This window comes from Lolium rigidum, chromosome 1 (assembly GCF_022539505.1).
Source record: "Lolium rigidum isolate FL_2022 chromosome 1, APGP_CSIRO_Lrig_0.1, whole genome shotgun sequence".
Taxonomy (NCBI): Eukaryota; Viridiplantae; Streptophyta; class Magnoliopsida; order Poales; family Poaceae; genus Lolium; species Lolium rigidum.
In genome coordinates, this window is record NC_061508.1 from 316,792,360 (window position 1) to 316,806,701 (window position 14,342).

Below are 14,342 nucleotides of genomic sequence, written 5' to 3' on the forward strand. Positions count from 1 at the left end.
CTACGTTTTTGCGTGCAACTAGCAAGAGTAAGAGAAAAATGGTAATAAGTACTGACATTTGTACTCTCTTGTTCAATTCTTATCAGCATACGAGCACATTTTTTAATTTTGTCTCACGAAAACAAAGCTTATCAGGCAAGTTTCTTTCAATGCAGCGTGACAAAAACTGCCAACGCGCACACACACTACGACTTTTTCAATTTTGTGTTGCATTTGCACCGAGAGGCCCAACTGGTCTGCAAACTGACTACACTACTTTTGCCGTACAGGCCGCCTGTTCCCAGCGGGCCGAGATGGGGCAGCTGTTCACTGTTGCACACGCCGCCCACGACAGCTGCTCTTTCATTCCCAACGCGAACCAAGTGTACTTTGTGTATAAACAACAGAAAAAAACATTTCATTTTTATTCAAGCAACTCATCGGGTTGCAACATGCAGGCACACACACGCGCAGTAGTTCAGTTACACTTGTTTCTACGGCCAATCTACTGAATATGGTTATTTTTTAATCCGTTTTGGTGCCCGGCTTGATGCTTCTTCTTCAACATACATGCGTCCGTCAGACCAGTTTGAGCCATGGCTCGATTCAGTTGACGAGCACGCCGGCTGTGCAGCTGCACTCAGTGCCTCCATCTCGAATTCCAGAGTCAGGTTCCTCTAGAAATGAAATACGTTTAGAGTGTGAGCCTAAAGGCACGAATACATCTTAACAGAAGTAGAATCAACATCTGCTAAATAGACGGTTGCTCTAACCTTGACCATCTTGGCGATGACAAGCACGTCTCCTCCCAAAACCCGAACAATCACCGTTTTCGAATCAGCGGAATCCTGCTACACAGTAAAAAAACAAAAAAGGTCAGAAAACTTATTCAGGCATTTGAAGGCAACGGATCCACACATAGCACACATTTTTTGAACGGTGCAACCACAAACCTCCAGATCGTCATCCCACTCCTCACTGCTTGCGCATGCTATCTTCCCCACCACCGATCCCATACTCTGCGGGTATGTGAATCTCAGAAGAGTTGACACTGGTATACGTATTTTTGCATACAGTATTTGTCGAGAGCTACAAAGTTCTTACCTCATCCAAATCGGTAGGCTCAAGCAGACTTCCATTGGCCGCCTTTGCCAGCAGCTGAACCTCAGATGCAGTGGCCACCGGTGGAGCTACCCGATTCATGGTGTCCTTATTTTTCCCGGCTTGGTGTGAGGGAGTGCTTGCCCTAGCTTGATCAATTTATAGAAGCCCGAAAGCCAGCTGTGGCACTGTTCTGGCCAAATTCAAAATTCAAACTGCTAGCACACTATTTAATGCTGTCCGATATATCCATGGCTACACTTAATGCAAAACAGAAAAAATTCCAAAGAGAATCCAGGAGAACAGTAATCCAGATATAGCAAATCTTTATTTGTTTCTGTCTACCACAACACAGCTAAAAAATTTAAAAAAAAATTCAGTTACACACGCAGACAGCTACCCTGTCATGTGTGCAATCCCTGCAACTGAACTGAAGAGTGGCTTGGAGCAACTGGTTTTCCTATGGCCAGTGATCCCACAATTGCTGCACTGCGCTTCTTTCCTTGGTTTCACTGGAGTGTCGCCCCTGTCGGGGCAGGTCGTGCTCTTGTGCCCCTTGCCACGACATATACTACAGAACCTTGATCTTTTGCCTGAAGTCTCGTAAGGCGGCTTGTCCCTGGCGGTGCTTGGATGCCCCCGCTTCAGTCTCCTTTCTGGTGGTAACAACACTCCACCTCCGAGAGTAGACGACACCTCTGCATTGTCTTCTTGTACAATAGCACTGCACCCTCCTTGCACAAAAGAACCATCCCCGGAGCACGCCTGCACTGACTTACGAGATGTCACTACTGTCGCTTTTTTGCTTGACAACCTTGATTGCATAGAGTCCAACGAGGCGGTAATGCTTCCGGATGCCTCTTTCGACTTCTCCACCATGCTCTTCCCATCCTTCGACTCGCAAAGCGATGCAGCCTTTGCTTTCAGCTCACACAGACCTGTCATCACGCATTCGAAAGAATCTGGGTTGCTATCCCCCATGTGCACCAACTCAGTGCGGTAATATACATAGCAGAGTGTCTGAAGGTAGAGGCTTCGGGCGGACCCATGTCCTTCTGGTAATGTTTAATGTGATCGGGCAGTATGTCCCTAGCATCAACCGTCCACCTTTTTACAATGTGCAAGGGTGGTATTGCGCGGATACGCAGGAAAATCATGACCTGTTTATGAAAAAATAAAATAAGGTACATTAGTCGTGTCCTGCTTTTTTGAAAGCCAAAGTCAGTAGATTAGTCACCTTGAGAATGTGACAGCAGATCATGCCCATATGCTCAAATCTTCCGCACTCACACACGAAATACGAGCAATCGTCATGCACCTCGACAACAAACCTCTTCTTGTACCAATCTTTCATTGCATCTGGGTTTATGTGCGCGGCTACATACTTCTTCTTATGTTCGACCTCCTCTACCTCGTACGAGCCGGCAACAAACGGGACTCTACCAAACATCTCGAACATTGTGCGCGTGTACACCTTGCTGGCGTGCCTCTCAATTGGTAGATTGGACTTTATGACAGCGCCACCTGCGTGAAACAAAGGATTAGGTCCTTTTCAGGAGTCATTATGTTAATTTGCGAGTTAACTATTTAGATACAATGTCCTCACCAGTCTGGTCCTCTTCTCCTGAAAACCCTCCTCCTGCTCACGGTCGTACTGCAGTTTTCCGTACTGCTTAACAAAAATATTCATCGGACAGGCAGGTGGCACATAACTTTTAAGCATGTGGTTCGCGCTCTCGCTTCGTTGGGTACTTGTTTGCTTTGCACAAAACTTGCCGCTGAAATATGGCTTTGCCCACTTGTGTCTGACCTCATAAGCTTGTATTAGAAATGTGTTGGCTGTCAACCCATACCTCTCCATGATCTCCTTCCACCCAGCCTCAAACTCCTCCACTTCGTCGACATCTCATCAACAAGGTTGTGAAAATCCAGCCTGAAATTTGATTTCTTGCTGTAGTGGGTGCCCAACGACTCTTTTGCTTTCCGAAGCACATGCCACTTGCACCAACGATGGGTAGCATCCGGCATTACACTGCTAATTGCAATTTCCATAGCTCTTGCCTGATCTGCAGTGCAAACATACGAGATATGGGTCGTCAGTTTCATTTCGATGTTGCATGCACCGCCAACAAATTCTAACATATAGAATACGGCTGACATACCTGTTAGGATTGTAATTGGCTTTTTCCCACCCATCAACCTAACAAATTCACGGAAGACCCACTCGAAGCTCGTACAGATCTCGTCCCGCATCAACACCCCAGCATATATCACACTCTGAAAATGGTTGTTGACGCCAACAAAGAGCCCAAACGGCATGTCGTACAAGTTTGTCTTGTAAGTCGTGTCAAATGTGACGACATCCCCAAAATGGTGGTATTGAAGCTTGCTCCGTCCGTTGGACCATATCAGGGTGCGTATCCTACTCTCATCATCAACTTGGACCTGGTACGTGAACTCACTGTCACTTGCCTTCAGCTCCGAGAACATCTCCATGGTTTTTTGACATCGTCATCTGCTTGTTCTTGGCTAATCTTGCCACAAAGCGTCTTCAGGCACCTTTTCGTGAACGGGACATTCTCAAGTTTTCCAAAAAAAGTCCCTATTATGCTATACACCTTGCTGAGGTTAACATTATTCGCACGTAGCTGAGCGACCAATTCGCGCGTGTACTTGTCAATGTGTACGTGCGAAGGGAAGTGCAGCTTCTCCGCGCATGTGCTCAACAACCTGTGGTTGTGCGTCCCCCTGTACTCACAAATAAACCAACCTTGGTCATCTGTCCTTAACAGCCGACAAGTGCCGGACACCGGCACCGGCTAGATGTGGTGTTTTCATTCTTCGGCTTGCCCTGCAGGTTCATACAATTCAGGTACGGTCAGATGGGAAAGAAATGTACATCGTGTTCAGCTGATCAACATTTACAAACACAACTCACCGAACAAACGCATAGCAGTTCCTCGCATTGACCTCGTGCCTTTAACATTGCTTCACGCTTTTGCCATACCTTATACCAAACCCAACCTCCCAGGAATACAGATTGTAAAAGTCATAAGCTTCGCCGATAGAATCAAAAGTCAGTCCTACGAGATGGTAACACCACCGCATTTGCCCCTCGGTCGGCAAATCCTCTAAACGCTTTCTCCGAGCGCCGACACACGTTCCGGTGAGACCACCCGCTCATCCGGCATTTTTCCGTGGCGAGGCTCGCTCCGCCTGATAAAGTGCGACTCGTAAATTTAACATATTCACATGCACAAAAAAATAATTGTACAGACATACCTTCGACCCATCCCTGAGTTTCAGCCGTGGTAGTGCTTCCGTGGGCGTGAGCGGCTCGGGCGGTGTTTTCCATTTCTGGTTCGGGGCTGGGTAGTTCTTCCGCCGGTTCGCTTTCGAACACTCATGCACCGTGCACAATCCATTTGCGGCGTTCATCGAGCATCATCGATGCTGATCATTATGTGGAACACAAGCAAAACAGCACATGAGGAAATGCCGTTGCAAACTTAAAATGGTATATGTAGCATTCTCTACGATCAACACATATGCTTATCCTTCAAGGGCCACATTAAAAAAGTGACAGCTAAAATGTATCACTAAGCATGCTGAGGCATGCGGTGTATATACCGAACAGTGCTAGATTAGATTTTTTGAAAACTAGTGTAGGATATAGTAATCAATCACACACTTTCTCACTAGACTTTGGTCAAGCATGACATTGTTGATGGGGAATCAACCATACCCCCCGTATATCAAATTGATTTACCAGGACAGGGGTCGCAGGCATCCACAGTTGTTGTGCTTTGATTCTTAAAATTGTTAGCTATACATGCCAGGATCTCCATGAACGCAAACAGCAGATCTAGGAAGGAAAACAAAGAACGAGATAATTAAATTTGTTATTCAGAAACTCACCAGCAGCCTTCGTTGTGTCCACCCGAGCTGCTCTCCCCCATGGTCATCCTATTCCTCTAATGCTGCCGCACGAAACGTCACTGCCCTATCGCCGCCCAGCTCCGACCTGCCGCCGGTGGCCAAGGTGAACCTCGATCTAGAGCAGACTTTCATGGGCGGTAGGAGCAGATGCATTAATTGGAGAGGTTGCTTCACACGCGCTGGACCGGCCCAGATTCTGTATCGGGCTGTTTCGTGACGTCCACACCCGGCCCATTGAATGCGTACACGTCCCGTATTTGCCTCGCTTTCCCATGTATACCAGATATATTGTAATTTACGCTGAAATTCCACTACTTTGTCCACGAATCTAAACATGCTCTCCAACGGTCACGATACGCGGGGCGCTGGCCGCTCGGAGCCAAAAATTCACGTCCCACAGTTCAACACCTACAAGACAACTTATTTGTTAAGAAAAAAAAAAGGCTCCGGATTTCGAAGTGCTTGCGCCGGGCACCCTTGCCTGTCCCCTGTTGACTTTTCCTTCTCTCTTGTTTCTGCATGCATAGTCTGTCAGTGTCGTGAAGTGGCAAGCGACGCGTTGGCCTGGCTGTGCTGCCAAATGGGTCGAACGTGGCAGTGTCAGATCTAAACCTGGCGACAAGCGAGCGCTCGAATAGGGTTTCGGCACGGCGGCGCCATCGACCTCCCCTGCCTCGCCGTTGCTCGGCGCCGCGTTCCTCCCTGTAGCGTCCATTGCCGTCATCGCCTGAATCCTGCCCTGTCGAGCGCCCTCAGGTCCTCCCCTGCATCCGCCACGGTCCACGCCTTCTTTCCCGGACCGTTGTCCTCTCCCGTCGCTTACAGCGGCCGCCGTCCAGTACCAAGGTGAGATCCAATCCATGCTTCTTGTTAGAAATAAGATAGATGGTGATACTTTAGAAAATGCAATCCTTAATTTGGTGGGATGATACCAATTTTATATAGAGGGAGTCAGTTTGTATCTGGAAGTAAGCAACTTAACTGTAGTTTCGGTAGATCTGTGTGTATCCTTGGCTCTGTTTGTGTGTGTTTCAGGGGCTATTTAATTATATTTCTGGATATTTATATATTTGCAGAAAATCTGAAATACATTGTTCTCTCGGTTATTTGCACATAATAATCTTTTTCCTTCAAATAGGTGTCCTCAACATGTGCTTTGTGCTAAATTACAGAAAACATGAAAAACCTGTGCTTAATCACGACTTCATCATTTTCAGCATACAGGGACATCAGATTTCCGCCATCAGACATCTCAAAAAGCATCTTGTCAAACATTTCTGCCACTTTCAGATAGTTGTCCAGCTCAAGATCTTCCAAGTTCCAGCTCCTTGTCAAGCAGCTCCAGCCCAAACAAAGAGGGCCATCTTGTTCATCCCACGAGTCCCCATGGCAGCTGCAACCGGCTACGATGGCCCAAATGATGAGCAGCTGCATGCGTACGCCGAACTAGACTACATTGATCTACCCATCTACGGGGAAAAACTAGCGGAGGTTTTTGCCGTGCGTGTTCCTGGTGCTGCCACCTCCTCCCGAGGAAACAGGCCGCCACCATGCGGCATGATCCATGTCTTTGGCCGCAATTTCTCTCAGTCTCTGATCTTCAACAGGAGCCATTGCGACGACCCCACCTCCCCACATCCCTGTGATAGCCAGGTGCGGATTCATGCTTATTAATTACCCACTCTACCGTTCAATTTTGTTTCTTTTTTTTTGTCTAAGGTTAAGGCACGAAATTGTATTATGGTATGGCATGAGTCAAATAATCCAATTTCATATATAAACTAGGCCACATCTGAATCTACATGTGTAGTTTGAGAACTATATTAGCAGGCAAGTGGGCATTATATTTATCTACTCTGATTGCTTGTTACTTGGATAGACAAATACTAGTGCTTAAAATGACATGTTAGCTGGAAACTCTGTAGCTAGCGATTGGGATAATGTCTATTGGTGTAGGTTTTTTTTCTTCAATTGTCCAATGTATCTCCTCTTACCAGAAAACTATGTTGCATGAAAAGTAATGCACAATCTCATCACGCTAACTCATTGTTGAAATAATCAACATCTGCTTAATGAAATATATTATATTTGAAAATTCAATATCGACACATCTGCTTAATGAAATATATTATATTTGAAAATTCTCGTTTGACTGAGAGCTGCCTATCTCTTCATTTATTTACCCACGAGTGGATTGCCGTCAAATTCGCTAGCTTCTGTGCCAAGCTACTCCATGTTCTTCTGCAAAAAGGGTGATGCTGACGAGAGTGGAGAAAACAGTATGCTGGGTAGGGTAAGGAAGTTTATGTGGCCATGTAGGTTGGTAGGGTGGTAGCAATGGATTGGGGCAGGAGGTAGGCAGACGTGGAACGCATTGTTCGATCTGCTAGCATGGTTCACAAAAATGTCTGCAAAAAGTGCATATACTTCAAAAACTACTGTGCATATTTTAGCTCAAATACATATTGTTTTAAGATTAGGAACGAGAAAATTCTGACAATTAAAATGCTGAAAATTACTTGATTTTCTACTCCTAACATAAGTCTTATTTGAGGATTATGAGTCGACGAGTCGCAACTAGTCGCTGGGGTACCGACTCAAAGACTAGTCGTGACTAGTCAAGACTAGTGCTCGACTAGTCGATATGTAGTTGGAGGAATTTGCAGGACAGGATGAGAGGAGAGGGAGAGCTCGCAGCATCAGGGATGGTCGTAGGAGTAATCATAGTCGCAGAGGAGCTTGGAGAGGTTAGGGAGAAGGGGACTAGAGCAAGAAAGTCCTGGCGGCTGAGAGATGGCCCCGTTGCTTCGGTGCAGGATGATGAGATCCAGGAAGAAGACAGACTCCAAGTTAATAATGTATAGGATATCTGGCCCATCAATGCCCAATTGAAAACCCTGGCTTTCGTGAGCCATCTGGTGCGTCGGTACGATGACGCTTTGTTTCAAAGGCGCTGCCTCTGTAATCTCATTCTCTTCCTCCTTCCATGCTTTCACCTCTCTCTGCCTCTTCCTCTGGCCCTAGCAACAAAGTAGTCACCCGATCTGTTTCTGAAGAGGTAGGGTTTACAGGCTAGGCCTTTTTGTCTCCGCCAAAAGCAGTCGCTCGACTCGTGGACATAGGCTAGTCGTGATTTTTCATCTACAAGTTGACTTGTCGATCGACAACTACAAGTTGTCGTGTCGCTTCGCTCCAGGTTGTCGTAAGTGAAGTTGCGACAAGCCGACAAGTCGAACTCGTAATCCTTGGTCCTATTTGACCATCCAACTGCCAACATAAGTTTGAATGTACATTTTTCAAATAAAATCAAAATTTCTATTACTCCCTCTGATCTATGATACGTGTCGTGGTTTTAGTTCAAATTTGACTAAAAGTGAACTAAAACCACGCAACTTGTTATGGATCGGAGGGAGTCCTTTTTTACTGGATCTAAATATTGCATGGAAAGGCATTAGAGGATGCGATTAAGGTTCAATTTTAAAATCCGATTTGGCACAACCCACTGATATTGCTTTTGAATTTTTCAAAAAAATAAACTTCACGGGGTGGAATAAAAGTTGTTAAGGAGCAAACATTTCTGGTGCTGTTGTATCACAGCAATACTTTCATTGTAATACATAGCCAGAACCTTGGATAGAATCCCCACAACAGAAATTATTATTTTTATTTTCATCTAAAAGGTGAATTAAGATGGCTTGAAGTGGGAATCGATCTCGAGTCCTTCAGATCGCCTGGAAGAGAGTTCCTGTTGGCTAAATAACATTTGATGGCTTGCAAACACTTTCTGTATTTGAAATACTTAAAGTTCAAGTTAAATGAAAATTGGAAATGATATGTCAATATTTCATCACCCACTAGCATCTGGTATTTCGGAACTTCCAATTTCAATGAAATTTTAGCTATTCGTGCAATATTTGCAATATTTCCCTGGAGATAAGGTTTGGGTGTAGGCTGCTCATTAGGAACTCCCAATCTATTTTGTATATACATGGTAAACATACAGTTCTATGATGCACTCCTTGTTTTCCTAGTCCATGGAGCTAGTTATAGAGAGGACATGCTGGCTCTAAGTATATTCCTTGACTTGTTCTGATAACATGTGCAGACATATTACAGACATGTGTTGGAACATTTTTTTACTAAGCAACTGGTTTGCCTAGGAGAGATGATGAAGTTTTTTGCGAAACAGTTGACCACTTGAACTTAAGCTAATGAATGAGTATATATGTTTGTGTCAACGGTGCGTGAACATCTTGAACATCCATTTGGGCTGTGGCTGCATTAGTAAATGGAACATATATACTTTTAATTTGATTGACTTTTTTAGGTTTGCATCTACTGAGACATAAAGTTGCACCTTTTAGGAGGCACAATATTAACAGACATGTAAACCACCTATTGTTTTCTCTGAAATAGGGTAATCTTGTGTTGACTGGTCCAGAACGCACCATCTCGTCAGATGGACGTATCTCTTTCCACATCTATCTCCATGACAACAGCCGAGAATTCTCTTCTGAAGAAAGCTGGGAGAATGGTGTGGATTTAGACCAGGATATACGCATCTACGACAGGCCAATATCAGTGACAGTGAATACTCCTTATGGTCCTGCAGAGGTGATCTACGCCATCATGAGCCAGGGAGTTGAATGCAAAGTTGCAGTGACGCTTGCTCGTCAGGATGGAGAAGATCCTATCAGCCTTTTCGGGAGAATTGTTGCTCGCAGTGAGCTGTTTGATATCGGTTGTGTTCTTTTCTACAACGAACATGTGAAGGGCATATGTGTAGGATCAGGAGACCTGATTCCGTTGGCTAGAAATCTGCTTGTGGTGCCATTGTACAAGCTACTGGTAATTGAGCTGGATCTGCATTCTTATTACGGTGACGAGATTATGAGAGAAACACTAGAGTTTCATCCCTTCACCGAAGGCAAGCAAATGGCACGTCTTATCAGCAAGAGTGGTGCTGAAATCGAAGTGACGATCTCATTGACACAATACTTTTTTCTTTGACATATTGACACAATACTTTAGGTAATGTTCATAGTCCCTTCTGTTTGTGCGCTTGTATTTGTGTGAGTAAACATAAGCTTTTCCTCTCATAATTCCTTCAATATCAGTCCAAAAGTAAAGCGGAAGCAAAATATCCTGTGGCTAAATATTTATGTTGGTCTTGTATCAGATGGACGAGACCTTTTTTATGAGTTGAACAAAATTGTCAGTTCTCCTAGGCTAGCTGTCATATGTGTTAAATTCATTTTTCGAGTCTAATGTTTGATTTGTTTTTCTCGTCTGATTCTGATGGAAATCGTGATGGACATGAACTTGAACAGCATTTTTTACATGTACACGTAGCAAATGCTTAGCTCAACTCTGCTCAAGCAGCAGTGTATGTGTGATGCTGTGCTGCGCTTTACAACTAGAGCGGTTCGATCCCTGGGATGGGCCCCCGCTTTGGGCTGGACCAGCATTTCCTGCTGCTAGGCCCCGCTGGGGGAAGTGGCCTGTCTGTTCACGCCTCTGCGTTGGGTGGTTAGCGAGCAGGCTGGCGAGGCCTAGGCCCAGGCGATGTGGTGGCTTTGGATACCTAGGGGGTGCAGGGACCCCGCGGTAGGGTTTCCAGCCAGACCATCCGAACGAATGCGGCGCGGCATCCCTGTCCCATTCCGCACTCTCACTCGAGTCCGAACTCGTTCCCCCTGGTGCGTTCCTTCGTGCAGGTTGGTGTCCATAGCGGGTGGCGGTAGGAGGTGATGGCCGCAAGCGCCTCTACGATGAGTAAGGCGAGGGGGAGATCTGCAACGACAACCGCTGCGGATCCAACTCCAGCGGCGGGAGGAACAACTACAATGAGAACGGCAACAGACGCTTCGACGGCGGCGGGCGCAACGACGGAGGCGGGAGGAACGACTATGGCAGGGGGGCTGTTCGGCGGTGGCGGCCGCAACGACGGAGGCGGATGGTACGACTGGGCGGTTTGACGGTGGTGGATGCAACGACAGAGGCAGATGGTACGGCGGTGGCTGGAATGGCTCTGGTGGCGGCCGCAACGACAACTACAACAACTACTACTCGGGACGCCGCGAGGGAGGAGGACAAGCCGAGGACCAGCGGATGCAACAACAAGAGGAGCCGCGGCCTCGCCAAGCGGAGGGCGCGCGTGCGCGAGGCCAGCAAGGCGCTGCCAGGGGCGGCGGTGGCTAGGCAGGCAAGAACAAGTGTGGGGCACACGGAGTCCCCCCCCCCCCCAACCCAAGGCTAAGGGGAAAGTCAAGGCCACCGGAGGTTCGTCGTCAGGCCCGATGGGTGGCGAGTGTTTCCGCTACGGCTAGGAGGGCCATTTCCAGGCGGACTGCACCAATGATCCGGTATGCATCTTGTGCTGCAAGATCGGCCACGTCTCGACAGGGTGCCCCATGCGTGGTCGGGCGATGATGCTCCAGTCCTACGAACACGCCATTACCGCATTACGGGAGGTGGCTTCTTCAACATTGAGGTGGAGCCTCTCATTATGAAGGCGGACAGGGAACAGTTTGAGGCGGTGATCCACTTCACGACGGAGCAACTGTTCGACGAACTAAAGAGTTTGCTTGACGACATGTGGGACTGGCAGGTGGCCAGGGTCTCGGACACCAAGTTCTGCGTCAAATTCCCGTCACGGGAGACACTGAGGATGAGCATGCGGCGCGGCAAGATCTACCTCCCGCTCAACAAGTGTGATGTGGACACTAGGGAAGCGTTCGTGAGCCCGCACCCTGGACCAGCCTTCCCTTTGGTTTGGGTTCAGATCACGGGGCTTCCTGGAGACATGATGGTGAAGGACAGGCTGATGGCAGTCCTGACGATGATTGGGCGCCCGGTGGACGTCGACGAGCTGTCGGCCAAAAAGTGGAAGACAAAACAGGTGCGTGTCTGATGCCAGTGCAGGTTCTCGGAGCAGGTGAAGGGCACAGTGTAGCTATGTGTCAACGGTGACCCTTTTCACCTTGGGGGTGTACGCTGAGCTGGGGGCGCCGGAGGCGGGGGGGCTCTAGTGGTCCGCCACGGTCACCAGCACCACGTGATGATGAGGATGGCGACGACCTGGAATCAGAGGAGGGGAACACGGACGGGGAGGCGTGGAACAAGCACCGCAAGCGTGGGACTGAGAAGGAGAAGTCGAAGACCACATATAAGAAGGGCGGGGCCCGGGCACCTCTCAGCTGACCGGGAAATGGGGGTCGTGCAGCGTCCCGCAGCTGGACAGGGTGGCAGACCAATACGGGTCAAACTTGGGGATCTTCTCCAAGCTGGCGGGCCTTGGCAGGTTCGTTGTTCTTGCCGGGATGGACGAAGTTGGGGTGATGGGGGAGGAGGACGGTGAGCTGCCTCCCTCGGACATGTCCAAGGGAATCGAGGAGGCGTCACTTGTCTCGGGGGAGACGGTTTCGCAGGTGACGGACCCGGTGGGCTCGTGGCCGGTTGCCAGCCCGACGGTGGGTCCTGCTAGCCCTACCTCGCAGCCCGATGACATGGTGGCCGGGGGCTGGCGAGCTCAACTCTCCTTCCAAGGACATGGTGGAGGTTGCGATGATGGGTGTGATTGGACATTTGGAGAGCACAAAGGACCAGGCACCGGTGATGGACATGCGGTGTGAGATGACCGCGTCGATCTCGCTCACGCAGGGCAAGCGACCCAAGGTGGTGCCGGCTTCTGGGCCGACCAAGAGCTCCAAGACGGCGACGGTGATGGCGACCCCGGTGGGGAAGAGTGCAAGGAATGCGGGTGCAGCGACAAACATGATGAAGAAGGTGCAGTCCCTGGCGGTGGCGAAGAACCTGGAGCTTCCTCCGGCGACATGTACGGACGCGGACTTCTCTATCCTTCCCCCTCTGTCTGATTCGCTCCTTTACTTTGTGGTTGTGGATAGCGGCATTGTCTCGAGCAAGGGCACCCTGGTGGAGGCATTCGATGTGGTTAGGGGCTTAGGGCCAAGGAACGGGTGCAAGCGGCGCTGGCCGCTGTGGTGCCCGCAAGGCTCAGGAAGCCCTCGAACGAGCAGCCAGGGAGGCTGACCCGGAGATGGCGGCGACATCTAGGGATGATGTTACGCTTGATGGTCAGATGGAAGAGGCCACGGCTACGGACAGTCATGACTCGTCGGGTGAGGATACCACTATTCGTAGCATTAGGTTGCGCTCAGGGGCGAAGCGACCTTTGTTGACGACACGCAAGGGGTGTGGGAAAGGAGCTAGTTGCAAATGAAAGCCTTCATCTATAACCTGTGGGGGTTTGGGGAGCCGGGGAGGCGGGCCCAAATCAAAACCTACTTGCACCGATAAAAAGTGGACATTGTAGCCATTCGAAATCTATACCTAATAATAAAGGAGCTAAGGTTTCTGCCAAAATTTTCGTCCAACTTTTCATTGGACCGTTTTACCCTCACACCAAAATACATAATACAGCGAAATACCCTTATACGTTTATACCGGTTCGTTTCTTCGTTTTGGTTCCTCTAGCCGAGCAGAGAACTGCTCTCCCCAACCAACGCAAGCCGCGCGCATCCCACCGCCGCCCTCGTCGACCGCCTTCGGCGCTCCTCCGGCCATGCCCCCGCCGCCGGGCCCACGCCGACCACCGGCGCCCTTCCCTCGCGTCTCCCGCTGCTGGCCGGGCCCCGCCCCCGGCGCTCCTCTTGCGCACCTCCCGCCGCCGGCCAGGCCCACCGTGCGGGTGTACAACCTCCGCTCAACGCGCTCGCTCCGGGAGATCAGGCGGTGGTGTCGGTGACCACACGAGAAAGGATAGTGTGGAGCCGAACGCAACCTGCTTATGAAGGTTGTTGACTTGTTGTTTGAGAACGATCAGGTCAGCACCGCGCGCAGGATGTTCGACTAAATGGCTCAATAGCACAACAGCCAGCCGCAGACGGGCAGCCAATCCAATTAAACAAAGAACAAGGAAACTATAGCAGTCCTGGCCCGGCCTGCTCGTTAGCAGTCCTCGCTGGCCTGCTCGTGACGGCGTACGCCGTCCTGTGTGCGAGAGCGTCATTGTGAAAATAGGCGGGCTGAGCCTCCGTGAGCAGTCGAGGATGACCTCGGCTGATCCCGGCGAGGACCAATTTCCCATTTTGCTGGACACCAAACAACGCACCTCATCTGCCTACTTCTACATCACATAATAGCTCAGCGAGATTTGGGAACGACATGTTGGCGACTGGGCGTGGGCGGTCTTTCTTCTCAACGAGATGCGGGACAGCGGCAGCGAATCTGGTCATCCTAAATCTTCTCGTGAACTTACAATGTATTATGGGCATACTGAAGTAGTCGCGTACCAGCTTAAA

At 49.1% G+C, this 14,342-nt stretch overlaps 1 protein-coding gene and 1 pseudogene across 1 annotated transcript; one reads left to right on the forward strand and one right to left on the reverse strand.

Annotated features, from left to right (window-relative positions):
• Positions 1–1,476: 1,476 nt before the first annotated feature.
• Positions 1,477–4,518, reverse strand: LOC124661779 (annotated as a pseudogene).
• A 1,253-nt stretch (positions 4,519–5,771) lies between these two features.
• On the forward strand, positions 5,772–10,243 carry LOC124684223 (60 kDa jasmonate-induced protein-like). The gene is made up of 3 exons (XM_047218587.1): positions 5,772–5,865; positions 6,237–6,672; positions 9,436–10,243. Exons 2-3 carry the CDS (start codon positions 6,406–6,408, stop codon positions 10,027–10,029), a joined length of 861 nt encoding a protein of 286 aa, XP_047074543.1. The 5' UTR covers positions 5,772–5,865; positions 6,237–6,405; the 3' UTR covers positions 10,030–10,243.
• The last annotated feature ends 4,099 nt before the right edge of the window (positions 10,244–14,342 follow it).

Coding starts and splice junctions, on each gene's coding strand:
- LOC124684223 (XM_047218587.1), top strand. CDS start 6,406: ATGGCAGCTGCAACCGGCTACGATGGCCCAAATGATGAGCAGCTGCAT. Junction 6,673..9,435: donor CACATCCCTGTGATAGCCAG/GTGCGGATTCAT, acceptor TCTCTGAAATAG/GGTAATCTTGTGTTGACTGG.